The 21423-nt window shown below is 48.2% G+C and overlaps 1 protein-coding gene and 1 pseudogene across 1 annotated transcript; one reads left to right on the top strand and one right to left on the bottom strand.

Annotated features, from left to right (window-relative positions):
• The window catches only part of LOC139232764 (zinc finger protein 271-like), a 49835-nt pseudogene that overhangs the window by 15527 nt on the left and 12885 nt on the right, over positions 1 to 21423 (bottom strand).
• On the top strand, positions 6934 to 14084 carry LOC139232576 (zinc finger protein 3-like). Its single transcript, XM_070863004.1, has 2 exons — positions 6934 to 7018; positions 12819 to 14084. The coding sequence occupies exon 2, from the start codon at positions 13172 to 13174 to the stop codon at positions 13844 to 13846; it is 675 nt and encodes a 224-aa protein (XP_070719105.1). The 5' UTR covers positions 6934 to 7018; positions 12819 to 13171; the 3' UTR covers positions 13847 to 14084.

Here is a 21423-nt window from a genome sequence, read left to right as displayed (position 1 = left end):
CTTAGTCTCTGAATTAACTGTGTCACTCTCCACCTTAATAAGGAATTCTACCATATTATGGTCACTCTTTCCCAAGGGCCCTCGCGCAATAAGATTGTTAATTAGTCCTTTCTCATTACACATCATCCAGTCTAGGATGGCCAGCCGTCTAGTTGGTTCCTCGACATTTTGGTCCAGAAAACCATCCCTAATACACTCCAGGAAATCCTCCTCCACCGTATTGCTACCAGTTTGGTTAGCCCAATCTATATGTAGATTAAAGTCGCCCATGATAACTGCTGTACCATTATTGCACACATCCCTAATTTCTTGTTTGATGCCGTCCCCAACCTCACTGCTACTGTGGTCTGTACACAACTCCCACTAGCGTTTTCTGCTCTTTGGTATTCCGCAGCTCCACCCATACAGATTCCACATCATCCAGGCTAATGTCCTTTCTTACTATTGCATTAATTTCCTCTAACCAGCAACGCTACCCCACCTCCTTTTCCTTTCTGTCTATCCTTCCTAAATGTTGAATACCCTGGATATTGAGTTCCCAGCCTTGGTCACCCTGGAGCCATATCTCCGTGATGCCAATTATATCATATTCATTAACTGCTGCCTGTGCAGTTAATTCATCCACCTTATTACGAATACTCCTTGCATTGAGGCACAAAGCCTTCAGGCTTGTTTTTTTAAACATACTTTGCCCTTTTAGAATTTTACTGCAATGTGGTCCTTTTTGATTTTTGCCTTGGGTTTCTCTGCCCTCCACTTTTACTTTTCTTCTTTCTATCTTTTGCTTCTGCCCCTATTTTACTTCCCTCTGTCTCCCTGCATAGGTTCTCATCCCCCTGTCATATTAGTTTAACCCCTCCCCAACAAGCACTAGCAAACACTTCCCCTAGGCCATTGGTTCCGGTCCTGCCCAGGTGCAGACCGCCCAGTTTGTACTGGTCCCACCTCCCCCAGAACCGGTTCCAATGTCCCAGGAATTTGAATCCCTCCCTTCTGCACCACTCCTCAAGCCACGTATTCATCTGAGCTATCCTGCGATTCCTACTCTGACTAGCACGTGGCACTGGTAGCAATCCTGAGATTACTACCTTTGAGGTCCTACTTTTTAAATTTAACTCCGAGCTCCCTAAATTCAGCTTGTAGGACCTCATCCCGTTTTTTTATCTATATCGGTACCTATATGCACCACGACAACAGGCTGTTCACCCTCCCTTTTCAAAATGTCCTGCACCCACACCGAGACATCCTTGACCCTTGCACCAAAAAGGCAACATACCACCCCGGAGTCTCGATTGCGGCCACAGAAACGTCGATCTATTCCCCTTACAATAGAATCCCCTACCACTATAGCTCTCCCTTCTGTGCAGCAGAGCCACCCAGTGCCATGAACTTGGCTGCTGCTGCTCTCCCCTGATGAGTCATCCCCCTCAACAGTACCCAGAAAGGTGCATCTGTTTTGCAGTGGGATGACCGCAGGGGACCCCTGCACTACCTTCCTTCCACTGCTCTTCCTGTTGGTCACCCATCCCCTATCTGGCTGTGTACCCTTTACCTGCGGTGTGGCCAACTCACTAAATGTGCTATTCACGACATCCTCAGCATCGCGGATGCTCCAGAGTAAATCCACCTGCAGCTCCAGTGCCGCAATGCAGACTGTCAGGTGCTGCAGGCAGATACACTTCCTGCACATGTAGTCGTCAGAGACGCTACATAGCACAGGAGGAGCATAACATGTCCGAGCTCTCCTGCCATGACTTAACCCCTAGATTAACTTAATTTGGCAACAACAATGCTAAAGGTTACCTACTGATAGGGAAAAGAAAAAGAAAAAGATGAGTTCATTGAGTAGGCCAGTCCTATTGTCCCAGTCTTAAAGGAAGACGGCACCGTCAGAATCTGTGGCGATTACAAAGTAACTATTAATCGTTTCTCCCTGCAGGACCAATACCCACTACCAAAGGCTGATGATCTTTTTGCAAAGCTGGCAGGAGGAGAGATGTTCACAAAGCTGGATCTGACTTCAGCCTACATGACGCAGGAACTGGAGGAATCATCGCAGGCTCTCACCTGCATCAACACGCACAAGGGTCTTTTTGTTTATAACAGATGCCCGTTTGGAATCTGATCAGCGGCGGCGATATTCCAGAGAGACATGGAAAGTTTACTGAAGTCGGTCCCACACACCGTGGTTTTCCAGGACGACATCTTGGTCACGGGTCGGAACACAAGTCGAGCACCTGCAGAACCTGGAGGAGATTCTTAGTTGACTCAACTGCATGGGGCTCAGGTTAAAATGCTCGAAGTGCGTTTTCCTGGTGCCTGAAGTGGAATTCTTGGGAAGGAGGATTGCGGCGGACGGCATCAGGTCCACCAACGTGAAGAAGGAGGCAATCGAGAACGCACCGAGGCTACAGAATGTGACGGAGCTGCGGTCGTTTCTGGGACTCTTGAACTACTTTGGTAAATTCTTACCGGGTCTCAGCACACTGCTAGAACCACTACATGTCTTCCTACAAAAAGGGGGCAAATGGGTTTGGGGAAAAAGCCAAGAAAATGCCTTTGTAAGAGCAAGAAAATTGTTATACTCAAACAAATTGCTTGTGTTGTATGATCCATGTAAGCGTTTGGTACTAGCACGTCATATGGGTGTGTATTGCAACAACCTATGATTTCGGGAAACTGCAGCCGGTTGCTTATGCATCCAGGAGTCTGTCTAAGGCTGAGAGAGCCTACAGCATGATTGAAAAAGAAGCATTAGCGGGTGTCTATGGGGTAAAGAAAATGCATCAATACCTGTTTGGGCTAAAATTCGAATTGGAAACTGACCCATAAGCCACTTATATTCCTGTTTTCCGAGAGTAAAAGGATAAATACCAACACATCGGCCCGCATCCAGAGATAGGCGCTCACCTTGTCCACATACAACTACGCTATCCACCACAGGCCAGGCACAGAAAACTGCGTCGATGCTCTCGGTAGGCTGCCATTGCCCACCACGGGGGTGAAAATGGCGCAGCCCGCAGATCTAGCCATGGTTAGAGTGAGCAATCATCCATCACTGCCTGGCAGATCAAAACCTGGACAAGCCAGGACCCTTATTATCTCCAGTCAAAAGCTGTGTGCTTCACAGGAGCTGGTCCAGTGTCCCAGTGGAAATGCAGGAAGAGATAAAGCCGTTCCAGCGGCGCAATGATGAAATATCTATATAGGCAGACAGCCTTCAGTTGGGCAATCGAGTAGTGGTCCCCAAGAAGGGCAGAGAGACCTTTATCAATGACCTCCACAGTACCCACCCAGGCATCGTAATGATGAAAGCGATAGTCAGATCCCACGTGTGGTGGCCCGGTATCGATGCGGACCTAAGAGTCCTGCGTTCACAGATGTAATACGTGCTAGCAGTTAAGCAATGTACCCAGGGAGGCGCCGCTAAGTTTATGGTCTTGGCCCTCCAAACCATGGTCTATGGTACACATCGACTATGCAGGCCCGTTCGTGGGTAAAATGTTCCTTGTGGTTGTAGACGCGTACTCCAAGTGGATTGAATGTGAGATAATATCGACTAGCACGTCCGCTGCCACTACTGAAAGCCTGCGGGCCATGTTTGCCACACACGGCCGACTCGATATCCTGGTGAGCGACAACGGGCCATGTTTTACCAGTGCTGAGTTCAAAGAATTCATGACCCGTAACAAGATCAAACATGTCACATCTGCCCTGTTTAAACCAGCTTCCAATGGTCAGGCAGAGAGAACAGTGCAAACCATCAAGCAAGGCTTGAAGAGGGTAACTGAAGGCTCACTGCAGACTCACCTATCCCAAGTCTTGCTTAGCTACCGCACGAGACCACACTCACTCACTGGGATCCCACCTGCTGAACTGCTCATAAAAAGAGCACTTAAGACAAGTCTCTCGTTAGTTCATCCTGATCTACATGAACAGGTAGAGAGCAGGCGGCTTCAACAAATTGCATACAATGATAGCGCAAATGTGTCACGCGAGATTGAAATCAATGATCCAGTATTTGTATTAAATTATGGACAAGGTCCCAAGTGGCTTCCCGGCAATGTCGTGGCCAAAGAGGGGAGCAGGGTGTTTCGGGTCAAACTTTCAAATGGACTCATTCACCGGAAACACTTGGACCAAATCACGGACTATCCTGAGCAACCCACCTTGGACCCTACCTTTTTTGATTCCCCCAACACACACACCAGTGGCAACCAGCACCACGGTTGACCACGAAGCAGAACCCATCATCCACAGCAGCCCAGCAGGGCCCAACACACCAGCCAGCCCAGCAAGGCCAGCTGCACAGCAGCCCAGCGAGGGCCCAACAAATGATACAACAACACCAGCTTTCACACCAAGACGATCAACCAGGGCAAGAAGGGCCCCAGATCGACTCACTTTGTAAATAGTTACACTATTGTCTTTGGGGGGGAATATTGTTATATATGTATACTTGTATTTACTCTGTACAGCCACCAGAGGGCTCATCCCCTGGAGTCCCAAGGGATCCCATAATCCCTTGGGAGCACAGGTATTTAAGGGAGCTTCGCAGGTTGGAGAGGCACTCCGGAGACCTGCAATAAAAGACTAAGGTCACACTTTACTTTGAGCTCAGTCTGACTCTTTCTCCATGCACAACACCACTATCCTTTTGTGTTTCATATACAAGTACCCCCAGGTCCCACTGTACTTTACAATCTTTCTCCATTTAAATAATAACTTGCTCTTTGATTTTTTTTCTGCCAAAGTGCATGAGCTCGCACTTTCCAACATTATACTCCTTCTGCCAAATTTTTACCCACTCACTTAGCCTGCCTATGTCCTTTTGCAGATTTTTTTGTGTCCTCCTCACATATTGCTTTTCTTCCCATCTTTGTATCATCAGCAAACTTGGCTACGTTACACTCAGTCCCTTCTTCCAATATAGATTGTAAATAGTGGGGGTCCCAGCACTGATCCCTGCGGCACCCCACTAGTTACTGGTTGCCAGCCAGAGAATGAACCATTTATCCCGACTCTGTCAGTTAGCCAATCCTCTATCCATGCTAATATATTACCCCCAACCCAGTGAACTTTTATCTTGTGCAGTAACCTTTTATGTGGCACCTTGTCAAAATGCCTTCTAGAAGTCCATTGGTTCCCCTTTATCCACCCTGTTCATTACATCCTCGAAGAATTCCAGCAAATTTGTCAAACATGACTTCCCCTTCATAAATCCATGCTGACTCTGCCTGACCGAATTTTGCTTTTCGAAATGTCCTGCTACTGCTTCTTTAATAATGGACTCCAACATTTTCCCAATCACAGATGTTAGGCTAACTGGTCTATAGTTTCCTGCTTTTTGTCTGCCTCCTTTTTTTTTAAATAGGGGCATCACATTTGCAGTTTCCCAATCTGCTGGGACCTCCCCAGAATCCAGGGAATTTCGGTAAATTACAACCAATGTATCCACAATCCTTGCCGCTACTTCTGTTAAGACCTTAGGATTCAAGCCATCAGGTCCAAGGGATTTACCTGCCTTTAGTCCCATTATCTTACTGAGTACCATCTCCTTAGTGATTGTGATTGTGTTCCTCGCCCTTTGACTATCCACTGTTGGAATATTGTTAGTGTCCTCTACTATAAAGACTGATACAAAATATTTGTTCACAGTTTCTGCCATTTCCATGTTCCCCATTACTAATTCCCCCGTCTCGTTCTTTAAGGGACCAACATTTACTTTCTCCACTCTTTTCCTTTTTATATACCGATAGAAAATCTTGCTATCTGTTGTTATATTTTGTGCTAGTTTACTTTCATAGTCTATCTTCCCTTTCCTAATCATTTCTTTAGTCATTCTTTGCTGACTTTTAAAAGCTTCCCAGTCTTCTGTCCTCCCACTAGTTTTGGCCACTTTGTATGCCCTTGTTTTTAATTGGATATCGTCCTTTATTTCTTTAGTTAGCCACGGATGGCTATCTTTTTTCTTACACCCTTTCCTCCTCACTGGAATATATTTTTCTTGAGTTGTGAAATATCTCCAAGGTCATCCAAACCTTGGCAGCCCATGTCCTAACTCGCACCAAGTCCCACTCACCCATCACCCCTGTGCTCGCTGACCTACATTGGCTCGATTTCAAAATTCTCATCCTTCTTTATAAATCCCTTCATGGCCCTCACCCCTTCTTATCTCTGTAACCTCCTCCTGCCCCTACAAATCTCCCTACCTCTGTAACCTCCTCCAGCCTCTTCACCCCTCCCTATCTCTGTAACCTCCTCCAGCCCCTTCACCCCTCCCTATCTCTGTAACCTCCTCCAGCCCCTTCACCCCTCCCTATCTCTGTAACCTCCTCCAGCCCTACACCCCTCCCTATCTCTGTAACCTCCTCCAGCCCCTACACCCCTCCCTATCTCTGTAACCTCCTCCAGCCCCTTCACCCCTCCCTATCTCTGTAACCTCCTCCCGCCCCTACAAATCTCTCTAGCTCTGTAACCTCCTCCAGCCCCACAACTCCCCAAGATGTCTGCGCTCCTCTAATTCTGCCCTCTTGAGCATCCCTGATTACAATCGCTCCACCATCGGTGGCCGTGCCTTCTACTGCCTGGGCCCCAAGCTCAGGAACTCGCGGCCTAAACCTCTCTACCTCTCTTTCCTCCTTTAACACACTCCTGAAAACCTACCTCTTTGACCAAACTGCCGTAATTTGTTCTTTTGTGGCTCGGTGTAAAATGTATCTGCTTTGTCTTAGAACACCGCTGTGAAACGCGTTGGGACATTTTACTCCGTTAAAGGTGCTATATAAATACAAGTTGTTGTTGTTGTTGTTGCAGGTCAACCAATCAGCGGCGCAAGTCCCGCCCCTCTGGCTCCCCGATTAGTTGAAGGACCCGCCGCCGCCTCGCTCCTCCAGCCCCGCCCCCTCGCTGCCCATTGGTTCCCGTCAATCAGGCGGCGGGCTGGGTCACGTGTCCCTCGAGCACGCTTCGCCAAACTGCAGCAGCTGCGCGCGGGGCCCGGACCGGCGGTTCTCAGGTTGGCAGCATTTCCCTTTATTCTCCCCCTACCCCCCGCGAGACTCGCTGCTCAATCGGAGCGGAGAAAACTCACTTTACGTCACCGGCCGCGACTCCAACGGAGACAAACACTTTCCCCAGAAGGCCTCGCGCCCACTCAACCGTGTCCCAGTGCGCAGGCGTAGCTCTCCGAGCGAGGTGATGGGCGGTTATTACCCATGGTGAACGAGAGGGGGCGCTGTGCCGGACGCGGCTGCGCATGCGCGGACTCTGGCTATCAGGCAGACCAGGCTGGTGGTGAGACCTGGAACATCATGGACATTTGCCGCGGTCCAGGGTGTCCTTGGAGATGGAGCACGCGGTGTCCACCGGTACGCTCGCGGCCTTCCGCGAGAGGTGGGCACCGGAGGGACTGGAGTGCATCATCACGCCCGGCAACCAAATTTTAATTTGATTTTACGTTTTAAAGTTTAATTTGTTTTAATTGCCGGTGCTTTTAGTGTCCCCCTTCCCTTTTATAGGGGGCACTGGGGAAAATTGTGATTTTAGTGCCCAAAAAAAAAAACCAAAAAAAAAGAAAAACACAAAAAAAAAACCAAAAAAAAAAAAGGGGGGAAAAAAAGGGCCTTGAAAATGTCTGGAGTGTCACCCAGGTCGGGTGGCACCGTTTATTGTTTTTATGTTTTCACAGGTGAACTCAAAAGAGTTTCATGGACATTTGCCAAAAAAAAATGCCTTGTAAATGGTTGATGTTTCCCCCAGATCGGGGGGGGGGGCACGTTTTAACGTTTTTTGTTCGCTCCCAAAAGAGTTCATGGACATTTGCAGCACAGAAGGAGGCCATTCGGCCCATCGTGCCCCTGCTGGCTGACAAAGAGCTGTCCAGCCTAATCCCATTTTCCAGTTCTTGGTCCGTAACCTTGTAGGTTACAGTACTTCAAAATAAAGACTTGCATTTATATAGACATTGGAGGAGCGACCTAACATCGCGAGGCCGAATCATTGTGGGGCTACAAAAGGCGGCACAGAGTGGGAGATCGGGAGGAGCCGGAGAGTGGAACAGAGCGGGAGATTGGGAGGAGCCGGAGAGTGGGACAGAGCTGGAGATCGGGAGGAGCCGGAGAGTGGGACAGAGCCGGAGATCGGGAGGAGCCGGAGATTGGGAGGAGCCGGAGATCGGGACAGATTGGGAGATTGGGAGAAGCCAGAGGTCGGGAGGAGCGGGACAGAGCTGAAGATCGGGACGAGAATCTGCTACAGCGACAAACGGACCTACGTGGGTAAGAGATAAAAAGTAAAAAGAATTGAAGTATGACGTCACATCCAAACAGGTAAGTGATTGGCTGGTTGGTTGGTGAGTATTTCTCTTTTTTAAAAAACCATGGGCATTGGAGTAAGTTCGGAACCACAATTAAATAAACCAGTGATACCTATTATCTAAAAAAACCTAATTAATTAAATCAACTGTTTGCTGAGTAGCTGCTGGGTGTGTTTTGCTAAGGTTTAGAGTTTATTTCTGCCGGATAATTCCGAGTCTAACTAGAGGCATGGCAGGGCAGCTCATTCCCGTGGACTGCACGTCCTGTGGCATGTGGGAAGTCCTGGACACTGCGTAGCATGGACGACCATGTGTGCAGGAGGTGTCTCCAGCTGCAGCAACTCGAGCTCCGTGTTTCGGAGCTTGAGTGGCGGCTGGAGTCACTGCGGTGCATCTGCGAGACTGAGAGCTACGTGGATAGCACAGCTTAAGAGTGTACATGTAGAGAGGGTATGGGTGACCACCAGACAGAAGTGGAATACTAGGCAGGTAGTGCAGGAGTCCCTCGAATCCATTTCTCTCTCCAGCCTGTATTCTCTTCTGGGTACCAGTGCCTCTGGGGATTGCAGCCTGAGCCAAGGCCACTGCACCAAGGGTGGCTCAGCTGCACAGGGAGGAAGGAAGAAGAATGGAAGAGCTATAGTGGTAGGGGATTCAGTAGTCAGGGGAGTAGACAGGCCTTTCTGTGGTGAGGATGTGACTCCAGGATGATATGTTGCCTCCGTGGTGCCAGGGTCAAGGATGTCGCCGAGCAACTGCAGGGCATTCTGGAGGGAGAGGGTGACCAGCCAGAGGTCGTGGTCCATATCGGTACCAATGAAATAGGTAGAAAGAGGGATGAGGTCCTGCAAGCAGAGTTTAGGAAGCTAGAAGATAGATTAAAATGCAGGATTTAAAGGTAATAATCTCCAGATTACTCCTGGTGCCCTGAACTAGTGAGTACAGAAATAGGAGGCTAGAGCAGATGAATGCGTGGCTGGAGAGATGATGCAGGAGGGAAGGCTTTAGATTCCTGAGGCAGTTGGACCGTTTCTGAGAGAGGCGGGACCTATACAAGCCGGACGGGTTGCACCTGAACAGAGCCGGGAGCAATATCCTCGCGGGGGGATTTGCTAGTGCTGTGGGGAGAATTTAAACTAGCTTGGCAGGGGGATGGTAACCTGAGAATAGATTCAGTAGAGAGGGAAGTAAAGCTGGAATTGGAAAGCAAAAATGTAGATAGTGAATTTGAAGTGCAGAGGAAACAAGGGCTAGACAGTAGTCAACAAGAAGGTCTGGCTGTACTAAATGGTATATACTTCAATGCAAGGATTATAGCCAATAATGCAGATGAGCTGAGAGCACAGGTAGACACTTGGGAGTATGATATTATAGCTATTACAGAGACATGGCTAAAAGAGGGGTAGGTATGGCAGCTCAACATTCCTGGTTACGGGATTTGGGACAGGATAGAGAGGGGGGTCGCGGTATTGATTAAAGAAACTATTACAGCTGTGAGAGGGATGATATGTTAGTGGGATCATCAAACGAGGCCATATGGGTCGAACTCAAAAACACAAAAGGGGCGCTCACACTGCTGGGCATGTACTATGAACCCCCCAAACAGTGAGAGGGAGATAGAAGAGCAAATATGTTGGCAAATTTCTGAGAAGCGCAAAAACTATAGGGCAGTAATAGTAGGGTATTTCAACTATCCTAATATTAACTGTGACAAAATTAATGTGAGGGGTATAGAGGGTGCGGAATTCCTAAAATGCATTCAAGAGAACTTTTTTAGCCAGACTGCAGGAAGACACCAATCAACTTGTCAGGAGGGCGGAACAGTGGCAAATGGATTTTAATCCTGAGAAGTGTGAGGTAATGCATTTGAGGGCTAACAAGGAAAGGTAATTATAGACCGGTTAGCCTGACATCAGTAGTGGGGAAAATGTTGGAATCAATCATTAAGGATGAAATAGCAGCACATTTGGAAAGCAGTGATAGGATTGGTCGAAGTCAGCATGGATTTATGAAGGGAAATCATGCTTGACGAATCTTCTGGAATTTTTTGAGGATGTAACTAGTAGAGTGAACAAGGGAGAACCAGTGGATGTGGTGTATTTGGACTTTCAAAAGGCTTTTAAAAGATCCCACACAAGAGATTGGTGTGCAAAATCAAAGCACATGGTATTGGGGGTAATGTACTGATGTGGATAGAGAACTGGCTGGCAGACAGGAAGCAGAGAGTCGGGATAAACGGGTCCTTTCAGAATGGCAGGCAGTGACTAGTGAAGTGCCACAGGGCTCGGTGCTGGGACCCAGCTCTTTACAATATATATTAATGATTTAGATGATGGAATTGAGTGTAATATCTCCAAGTTTGCAGATGATACTAAACTGGGTGGCGGTGTGAGCTGTGAGGAGGATGCTAAGAGGCTGCAGGGTGACTTAGACAGGTTCGGTGAGTGGGCAAATACATGGCAGATGCAGTATAATGTGGATAAATGTGAGGATATCCACTTTGGGGGCAAAAACACGAAGGCAGAATATTATCTGAATGGCGGCATACTAGGAAAAGGGGAGGTGCAACGAGACCTGGGTGTCATGGTTCATCAGTCCTTGAAAGGTATGCAGGTACAGCAGGCGGTGAAGAAGGCAAATGGTATGTTGGCCTTCATAGCTAGGAGATTTGAGTATAGGAGCAGGGAAGTATTACTACAGTTGTACAGGGCCTTGGTGATGCCACACCTGGAATATTGTGTTCAGTTTTGATCTCCTAATCTGAGGAAGGACATTCTTGCTATTGAGGGAGTGCAGTGAAGGTTCACCAGACTGATTCCCGGGATGGCTGGACTGACATATGAAGAGAGACTGGAGCAACTGGGCCTTTATACACTGGAGTTTAGAAGGATGAGAGGGGATCTCATCGAAACATATAAAATTCTGACGGGACTGGACAGGTTAGATGTGGGAAGAATATTCCCGATGTTGGGGAAGTCCAGAACCAGGGGACACAGTGTTAGGATAAGGGGCAGGCCATTTAGGACTGGAATGAGAAGAAATTTAACCTGTGGAATTCCCTGCCGCAGAGAGTTGTTGATGCCAGTTCATTGGAAATATTCAAGAGGGAGTTAGATATAGTCCTTACGGCTAAAGGGATCAAGGGGTATGGAGAGAAAGCAGGAAAGGGGTACTGAGGTGAATGATCAGCCATGATCTTATTGAATGGTGGTGCATGCTCGAAGGGCCGAATGGCCTACTCCTGCACCTATTTTCTATGTTTCTACACATTAAATGGTAGGACACTGAGAAGTGTAGAGGAACAAAGGGACCTTGGAGTGCATGTCCACAGATACCTGAAGGTAGCAGGTCCAGTAGATAAGGTGGTTAAGAAGGCATACGGAATGCTTGCCTTTATTAGCTGAGGCATAGAATACAAGAGCGGGGGGGGGTTATGCTTGAACTGTTTTAAACACTGGTTAGGCCACAGCTGGAGTACTGCGTGCAGTTCTGGTCACCGCATTACAGGAAGGACATGATTGCACTGAAGAGGGTAAAGAGGAGATTTACGAGGATGTTGCCGGGAGTGGAGAATCTTAGCTATGAGGACAGTTTGGATAGGCTGGGTTTGTTTTCCTTGGAACAGGAGGCAGAGGGGAGACCGCATTGAGCTGTATAAAATTATGAGAGGCCTAGACATAGTGGATAGAAAGGGCCTATTTCCCTAGCAGAGGGGTCAACAACCAGGGGGCATAAATTTAAAATAATTGGAAGAAGGTTAAGAGGGGATTTGAGAGGAAATGTCTTCACACAGAAGGTTGTGGGGGCCTGGAACTCACTGCCTGAAAGGGTGGTAGAGGCAGAAACCCTCACCACATTTAAAAGGTACTTGGATGTGCATTTGAAGTGCCATAACCTGCAGGGTTACGGACCTAGAGCTGCAAAGTGGGATTAGGCTGGATAGCCTCATGTTGGCCGGCGTGGACACGATGGGCTGAAATGACCTCCTTCCGTGCTGTAAACTTCTATGATTCTATGGGTAGAACTGAACCCAGCCAGAGTCAGCACCTTCAGGGGAGGAGAGGGAGGGGAACCAGTTAGTGTAGAACTGAACCCAGCCAGAGTCAGCACCTTCAGGGGAGGAGAGGGAGGGGAACCAGTGAGTGTTGAACTGAACGCAGCAAGAATCAGTCCATTCAGAGGAGCAGAGGGAGGGGGAACCAGTGAGTGTAGAACTGAACCCAGCCAGAGTCAGCACCTTCAGGGGAGGGAGAGAGAGGGGAACCAGTGAGTGTAGAACTGAACCCAGCCAGAGATGGGGAAGAAAACTGTAAGGGAGGAACAATTGTTTTGAGATATGCAGTTACTGTGGATTTCAGCACAGGGAGGAAGGTCAATGTGTGAGACGGGAATTTACAGCTTTGTGGAACGAGAGGACAGAATGTTCCATAAAAACTGAAATTGTCTGTTCTGACTTTCTATCCTGTACTCATAATGACGGCTTTGTAAACTCCTTTTACAGGGTATTAGAAAGGGAGGATTTACAGACAGGAAACTCAAACCAAACCGCACATCAAGATCTGACAGAGTCACTCGATCCATCAGGACCTGATTATCAGCGGCCTTTTAATGTGGAAGGAGAAATGTTTGTCTGTGGGAAAGGATGTCAAACATCAGTGTGACTGGAAAATCACTGAGACACAACCCCCGAGTGAGAGTGTTCCAGTGCACTGATTGTTGAAAGAGCTTTAACCAGTTACACAGCCTGAAAAACACCGCACCATTCACAGCGGGGAGAAACCGTACACGTGTTGTGTGTGTGGATGAGGCTTCAACCGATCTTCCAACCTGGAGAGACACAAGGACACACGCACCATGGAGAAACCGTGGGAATGTGGAGACTGTGGAAAAGGATTCAATTACACTTCCCAGCTGGAAATTCATCGGCGCAGTCACACCGGGGAGAGGCCATTCACCTGCTCCGAGTGTGGGAAGGGATTCAGTCAGTCATCCCACCTGCTGATACACCAGCAAATTCACACTGGGGAGAGGCCGTTCATCTGCTCTGAGTGTGGGAAGTGTTTCACACGGTCAGCCAGCCTGCTGACACACCAGCGAGTTCACACTGGAGAGAGGCCATTCACCTGCTCCGTGTGTGGGGAGGGATTCAGTCACTCATTCATCCTGCGGAGACATCAGCGAGTTCACACTGGGGAGAGACCATTCATCTGCTCTGTGTGTGGGAAGGAATTCGCTCTGTCATCCAGCCTCTATACACATCAGCGAGTTCATACTGGTGAGAGACCGTTCATCTGCTCTGACTGTGGGAAGGAATTCACTCAGTCATCCCACCTGCTGAGACACCAGCGAGTTCACACTGGGGAGAGACCATTCATCTGCTCTGTGTGTGGGAAGGGATTCACTCTGTCATCCAACCTTCTGACACACCAGCGAGTTCACACTGGGGAGAGGCCGTTCACCTGCTCCGTGTGTAGGAAGGGATTTGATCGATCATCCCTCCTGCTGAAACACCAGCGAGTTCACAAGTGACTACAAGGATTGGTTCTGCTGTATTTGCTGCTGTTAATCACATCCAGGACTGCACCGTGTTCACTCTGATAGTTGGGGAGTTTTTCTGCTGCTGATACTAACATGTATAACTGGGCTGGTGTTTAATATTCTGGATATATTGCTGATTGTGTTCTAGGGGCTCAGTGTCCCTTTAAGAAACACTTTCTGAGATCTTTCCCTCAATTCAGGGACTTTCATCAGAAATTAATTCATAATAAAATTATGAAATATTACTTCAATCCTAAATTGGTCTTTGGTACAAAATCTACAATTCAGTGTCTGAAAGGTTCCACGGATTAACGTATCCAATTAGAAAGTGCTGATTAATGCTTACTGACAATTCTCACTGACTTGCACATTACACACAGTGGCCGGACATTCAATACATGAGACATACATTGATTTGAATGGACACAGCCCCTTGTCACTCAAGGTGAAGATGGTTTCCATCCCGCCTACCCCGGGACCTTTCCCCCAATGTGTTTCTGGCTTGTTTATGCAGCTTTGGAATGTTATGTTATCTCTCCGTGCTCTTGCTCTGCTTTGACCTTTGCTCTACTGGGTACCAGTTTTGCTGATGTGTCGGTTTGAAATCAACTCTCACCATGTTATCTCTTGGGTTGAGACATCAAGGATCTTTGTGTTTCTTCGGCCTTAGGTTGCAAAGGCTGCTTCTATTTGCTGCACGTACACACTTTAACCCTTTATTGCATGTCTGATATGTCCAGTGTGACCTATTGCCCCACTTCAGTGACTGTGGGATGGGTTTGTATCAGACAGGACGGGATTGGTGTCAGTGACTGTGGGGTAGGTTTATATCAGACAGGAGGGGATTGGTGTCAGTGACTGTGGGATGGGTTTGTATCAGACAGGAGGAGATTGGTGTCAGTGACTGTGGGATGGGTTTGTATCAGACAGGAGGGGATTGGTGTCAGTGACTGTGGGTAGGTTTGTATCAGACAGGAGGGGATTGGTGTCAGTGACTGGGATGGGTTTGTATCAGACAGGAGGGGACTGGTGTCAGTGACTGTGGGTAGGTTTATATCAGACAGGAGGGGATTGGTGTCAGTGACTGGGTAGGTTTATATCAGACAAGAGGGGATTGGTGTCATAGAATCGGAGCAGTTTATGGCACAGAAGAAGGCCGTTTGTTCTCGCCACATCTGTGCCGACCAAAAAAGTGCTATCCAGCCTAATCCCTCTTTCCAGCTCTTGGTCTGTAGCCTTGTCGGTTACAGCACTTCAAGTGCATATCCAAGTACAGGCCCGGATGAAATGTATCCCAGGCTGTTAAGAGAGGAAATAGCGGTGGCTCTGACCATCATTTTCCAATTCTCTCTAGTTTCAGATTAATCAAGGGCAGTCAGCATGTATTTGTTGATGGGAGGTCGTGTCGACTAACTTGATTGAATTTTTCTAATGGAAGTAACAAGTAAGGTTGATACGTCCTTACTACACAGTATAAATCCACACGAGGCCCATGCTTGAGAGAAGGTCAGTCTGTGACCTGTCCTTTATTCCTTAGCACTCAAGTGATGAAGGTGGGTGGAGCTTCCCCTTTTATATCTGAAGGTCCAGGTTACGAGTGTCTCCCACCTAGTGGTCAGTGTTCTCACGTTGTACAACTTAGGTCAGTTTATACATGGGTTACAATGCTGGTTGAATACATGACATGACCTCCCCCCCCCTCCACCCCCCCCCCCCCCCCCCCAAAGTCTTATTGGGATCACAGGTTGAGTCTCTCTGGTGGTTTACGCTCCCTTGTAGAGCGCCTGAGTTGGGGCTCCGGTTGTTGGGCGCTGGCCTGAGTGTCTGCTGTTTGCGGTGCCTCAGGCCTGTCCGGACTGCCCACAGTGACTGGGCTCTCCTCCCTTTGGTTCCGGTGTTCGGTCACTTGTGGTGGAGTGAACTCTATATCGTGTTCTTCCTCTGCTTCTTCTATGGGGTTGCTGAACCTCCTTTTTGTTTGATCCACATGTTTGTGGCAGATTTGTCCATTGGTAAGTTTAACTACCAGAATCCTATTTCCCTCTTTGGCAACCACAGTGCCTGCGAGCCATTTGGGCCCTGCAGTTTAGTTGAGGACAAAAACAGGATAATTTACTTCAATACATCACGCCCTCGCATTCCTGTCATGGTAGTGATATTGTGACTGGTGCCTGCTCTCGACAATTTCTTTCATGGTGGGGTGTATAAGGGATAATCGGGTTTTGAGCGTCCTTTTCATTAGTAGCTCTGCGGGTGGAACCCCTGTGAGCGAGTGTGGTCGGGATCTATAGACCAACAGGAATCGCAGGATAGCGCAGATGAATACGTGGCTTGAGCAGTGGTGCAACAGGGAGGGATTCAAATTCCTGGGGCATTGAAACCGGTTCTGGGGGAGGTGGGACCAGTACAAACCGGACGGTCTGCACCTGGGCAGGACCGGAACCAATGTCCTAGGGGGAGTGTTTGCTAGTGCTGTTGGGGAGGAGTTAAACTAATATTGCAGGGGGATGGGAACCTATGCAGGGAGACAGAGGGAAACAAAAAGGAGGCAAAAGCAAAAGACAGAAAGGAGATGAGGAAAAGTGGAGAGCAGAGAAACCCAAGGCAAAGAACAAAAAGGGCCATTGTACAGCAAAATTCTAAAAGGACAAAGGGTGTTAAAAGAACAAGCCTGAAGGCTTTGTGTCTTAATGCAAGGAGTATCCGCAATAAGGTGGATGAATTAACTGTGCAAATAGATGTTAACAAATATGATGTGATTGGGATTATGGAGACGTGGCTCCAGGATGATCAGGGATGGGAACTCAACATCCAGGGGTATTCAACATTCAGGAAAGATAGAATAAAAGGAAAAGGAGGTGGGGTAGCATTGCTGGTTAAGGAGGATATTAAGGCAATAGTTCGGAAGGACATTAGCTTGGATGATGTGGAATCTATATGGGTAGAGCTGCAGAATACCAAAGGACAAAAAACGTTAGTGGGAGTTGTGTACAGACCTCCAAACAGTAGTAGTGATGTTGGGGAGGGCATCAAACATGAAATTAGGGGTGCGTGCAATAAAGGTGCAGCAGTTATAATGGGTGACTTTAATATGCACATAGATTGGGTTAACCAAACTGGAAGCAATACGGTGGAGGAGGATTTCCTGGAGTGCATAAGGGATGGTTTTTTTAGACCAATATGTCGAGGAACCAACTAGGGGGGAGGCCATCTTAGACTGGGTGTTGTGTAATGAGAGAGGATTAATTAGCAATCTCATTGTGCGAGGCCCCTTGGGGAAGAGTGACCATAATATGGTGGAATTCTGCATTAGGATGGAGAATGAAATAGTTAATTCAGAGACCATGGTCCAGAACTTAAAGAAGGGTAACTTTGAAGGTATGAGGCGTGAATTGGCTAGGATAGATTGGTGAATGATACTGAAGGGGTTGACTGTGGATGGGCAATGGCAGACATTTAGAGACCGCATGGATGAACTACAACAATTGTACATTCCTGTCTGTCGTAAAAATAAAAAAGGGAAGGTGGCTCAACCGTGGCTATCAAGGGAAATCAGGGATAGCATTAAAGCCAAGGAAGTGGCATACAAATTGGCCAGAAATAGCAGCGAACCCGGGGACTGGGAGAAATTTAGAACTGAGCAGAGGAGGACAAAGGGTTTGATTAGGGCAGGGAAAATGGAGTACGAGAAGAAACTTGCAGGGAACATTAAGACGGATTGCAAAAGTTTCTATAGATATGTAAAGAGAAAAAGGTTAGTAAAGACAAACGTAGGTCCCCTGCAGTCAGAATCAGGGGAAGTCATAACGGGGAACAAAGAAATGGCGGACCAATTGAACAAGTACTTTGGTTCGGTATTCACTGAGGAGGACACAAACAACCTTCCGGATATAAAAGGGGTCGGAGGGTCTAGTAAGGAGGAGGAACTGAGGGAAATCCTTATTAGTCGGGAAATTGTGTTGGGGAAATTGATGGGATTGAAGGCCGATAAATCCCCAGGGCCTGATGGACTGCATCCCAGAGTACTTAAGGAGGTGGCCTTGGAAATAGTGGATGCATTGACAGTCATTTTCCAACATTCCATTGACTCTGGATCAGTTCCTATGGAGTGGAGGGTAGCCAATGTAACCCCACTTTTTAAAAAAGGAGGGAGAGAGAAAACAGGGAATTACAGACCGGTCAGCCTGACATCGGTAGTGGGTAAAATGATGGAATCAATTATTAAGGATGTCATAGCAGTGCATTTGGAAAGAGGTAATATGATAGGTCCAAGTCAGCATGGATTTGTGAAAGGGAAATCATGCTTGACAAATCTTCTGGAATTTTTTGAGGATGTTTCCAGTAGAGTGGACAAGGGAGAACCAGTTGATGTGGTATATTTGGACTTTCAGAAGGCTTTCGACAAGGTCCCACACAAGAGATTAATGTGCAAAGTTAAAGCACATGGGATTGGGGGTAGTGTGCTGACATGGATTGAGAACTGGTTGTCCGACAGGAAGCAAAGAGTAGGAGTAAATGGGGACTTTTCAGAATGGCAGGCAGTGACTAGTGGGGTACCGCAAGGTTCTGTGCTGGGGCCCCAGCTGTTTACATTGTACATTAATGATTTAGACGAGGGGATTAAATGTAGTATCTCCAAATTTGCGGATGACACTAAGTTGGGTGGCAGTGTGAGCTGCAAGGAGGATTCTATGAGGCTGCAGAGCGACTTGGATAGGTTAGGTGAGTGGGCAAATGCATGGCAGATGAAGTATAATGTGGATAAATGTGAGGTTATCCACTTTGGTGGTAAAAACAGAGAGACAGACTATTATCTGAATGGTGACAGATTAGGAAAAGGGGAGGTGCAAAGAGACCTGGGTGTCATGGTACATCAGTCATTGAAGGTTGGCATGCAGGTACAGCAGGCGGTTAAGAAAGCAAATGGCATGTTGGCCTTCATAGCGAGGGGATTTGAGTACAAGGGCAGGGAGGTGTTGCTACAATTGTACAGGGCCTTGGTGAGGCCACACCTGGAGTATTGTGTACAGTTTTGGTCTCCTAACCTGAGGAAGGACATTCTTGCTATTGAGGGAATGCAGCGAAGGTTCACCAGACTGATTCCCGGGATGGCGGGACTGACCTATCAAGAAAGACTGGATCAACTGGGCTTGTATTCACTGGAGTTCAGAAGAATGAGAGGGGACCTCATAGAAACGTTTAAAATTCTGACGGGGTTAGACAGGTTAGATGCAGGAAGAATGTTCCCAATGTTGGGGAAGTCCAGAACCAGGGGACACAGTCTAAGGATAAGGGGGAAGCCATTTAGGACCGAGATGAGGAGGAATTTCTTCACCCAGAGAGTGGTGAACCTGTGGAATTCTCTACCACAGAAAGTTGTTGAGGCCAATTCACTAAATATATTCAAAAAGGAGTTAGATGAAGTCCTTGCTACTAGGGGAATCAAGGGGAATGGTGAGAAAGCAGGAATGGGGTACTGAAGTTGCATGTTCAGCCATGAACTCATTGAATGGCGGTGCAGGCTAGAAGGGCCGAATGGCCTACTCCTGCACCTATTTTCTATGTTTCTAACAGGAGGTGTGATAAGCGGGTTTGTAGGGAACCCCTTTGGAATCTGAGCATCCCCTGTTTGATTATCTGCACTGCTCGTTCTGCCTGGCTGTTTGAGGCCGGCTTGAACGGTGCCATTCTAACATGGTTAATTCCATTGCCTGCCATGAAGTCCTGGAATTCAATGCTTGTGAAGCACGGGCCATTGTCGCTGACCAAGATGTCCGGTAGACCGTGGGCGGCGAACATTGCCCGTAGACTTTCTACCGTGGCAGAGGATGTGCTTGAATTTAAAATGTCACACTCGATCCATTTGGAGTAGGCGTCTACTACAACCAAAAACATTTTCCCCATGAAAGGACCTGTGTAGTCCACATTGATGCGTGACCAAGGCTTGGTGGGCCAGGGGCTAAGGGGGGCTTCCCTGGGCGCATGGCCCAGCTGGGCACACGTGTTGCATCTGCGAACACAAAGTTCCAGATCTGCGTCTATCCCTGGCCACCAAACGTGTGACCTGGCAATTGCCTTCATCGTGACAATGCCCGGGTGCCCATTGTGGAGTTCTCTGATGAACACCTCTCTGCCCATCTGGGGCATGACTACGCGGTTTCCCCACAGTAGGCAATCGGCCTGAATCGAGAGTTCATCCTTGCGCCTGTGAAATGGTTTAAATTTCTCAGGGCATGCCCTGTATGTGGCTGCCCAGTCCCCATTCAGGACACATTTCTTGACTAGAGACAATAGCGGGTCTCTATTTGTCCAGACTTTAATCTGATGGGCTGTCACGGGTGAGCCTTGGCTTCCGAAAGCTTCAACAGCCATGACCATCTCAGCACCATGCTCGGTAGCCCCCTCAGTGGTGGCTAGTGGGAGCCTGCTGAGTGCATCGGCGCAGTTTTCGGTGCCCAGTCTGTGCTGAATTGTGTAGTCATAGACAACTAACGTGAGTGCCCACCTCTGTATGCGGGCCGATGCGTTTGCATTTATGGCCTTGTTGTCGGCCAAAAGGGACGTTAGGGGTTTGTGATCTGTCTCCAGCTCAAATTTCCTGCCAAACAGGTACTGGTGCATTTTCTTTACCGCATATACACATGCGAGCGCCTCCTTTTCTACCATCCCGTAGCCCCTTTCTGCCTGGGACAGACTCCTGGAGGCATAAGCTACCGGCTGTAACTGACCCTTGGCATTGACATGCTGCAACACACATCCGACACCATAGGACGACGCATCGCACGTTAACACAAGTTTCTTACATGGGTCATACAGCGTTAACAGATTGTTGGAACATAACAAATTGCGTGCTCTATTAAAAGCCCTTTCCTGGCTGTCCCCCCAGACCCATTCGCGACCTTTGCGTAGAAGCACGTGTAGCGGCTCTAGCAGCGTTCTCAATTTGGGAAGAAAGTTACCAAAATAGTTCAGGAGCCCCAGGAACGAACGCAGCTCCGTCGTGTTACGGGGTCTGAGTGCTCTCTGGATCGCTTCTATCTTGGATGCAGTAGGGCTGATCCCGTCTGCTGCTACCCTCATCCCCAGGAATTCTACCTCTGGAGCTAGGAAGACACACTTCGCCTTTTTCAGTCGCAGACCTACCTGGTCCAGTCTGCGTAGCACCTCCTCCAGGTTGTGGAGGTGTTCTTCAGTATCGTAACCCGTAATGAGGGTGTCGTCCTGAAAAACCACCGTCCCTGGAATCGACTTGAGGCTTTCCATATTTCGTTGGAAGATCGCGGCGGCCGAGCGAATCCCGAATGGACATCTGTTGTACTCAAACAACCCCTTGTGTGTCGTGATGGTGGTCAGCTTCTTCGACTCACTCGCCAGCTCCTGGGTCATGTAAGCTGAGGTCAGGTCCAATTTTGAAAAAGGTTTGCCACCGGATAGCGTCGCAAAGAGGTCCTCCGCTCTCGGTAGCGGGTACTGGTCTTGGAGTGACACCCAATTGATGGTGGCCTTGTAATCGCCACATATCCTGACCGACCCATCCGCCTTGAGCACCGGCACAATTGGGCTCGCCC

Source organism: Pristiophorus japonicus, chromosome 20 (assembly GCF_044704955.1).
Source record: "Pristiophorus japonicus isolate sPriJap1 chromosome 20, sPriJap1.hap1, whole genome shotgun sequence".
Taxonomy (NCBI): Eukaryota; Metazoa; Chordata; class Chondrichthyes; family Pristiophoridae; genus Pristiophorus; species Pristiophorus japonicus.
The sequence above is the reverse complement of the archived record's forward strand: the minus strand, read 5'-3'. Positions and strand labels throughout refer to the sequence as shown.

Bases quoted from the DNA above. Each gene is read 5' to 3' on its own strand.
- LOC139232576 (XM_070863004.1), top strand. From the start codon at position 13,172: ATGGAGAAACCGTGGGAATGTGGAGACTGTGGAAAAGGATTCAATTAC.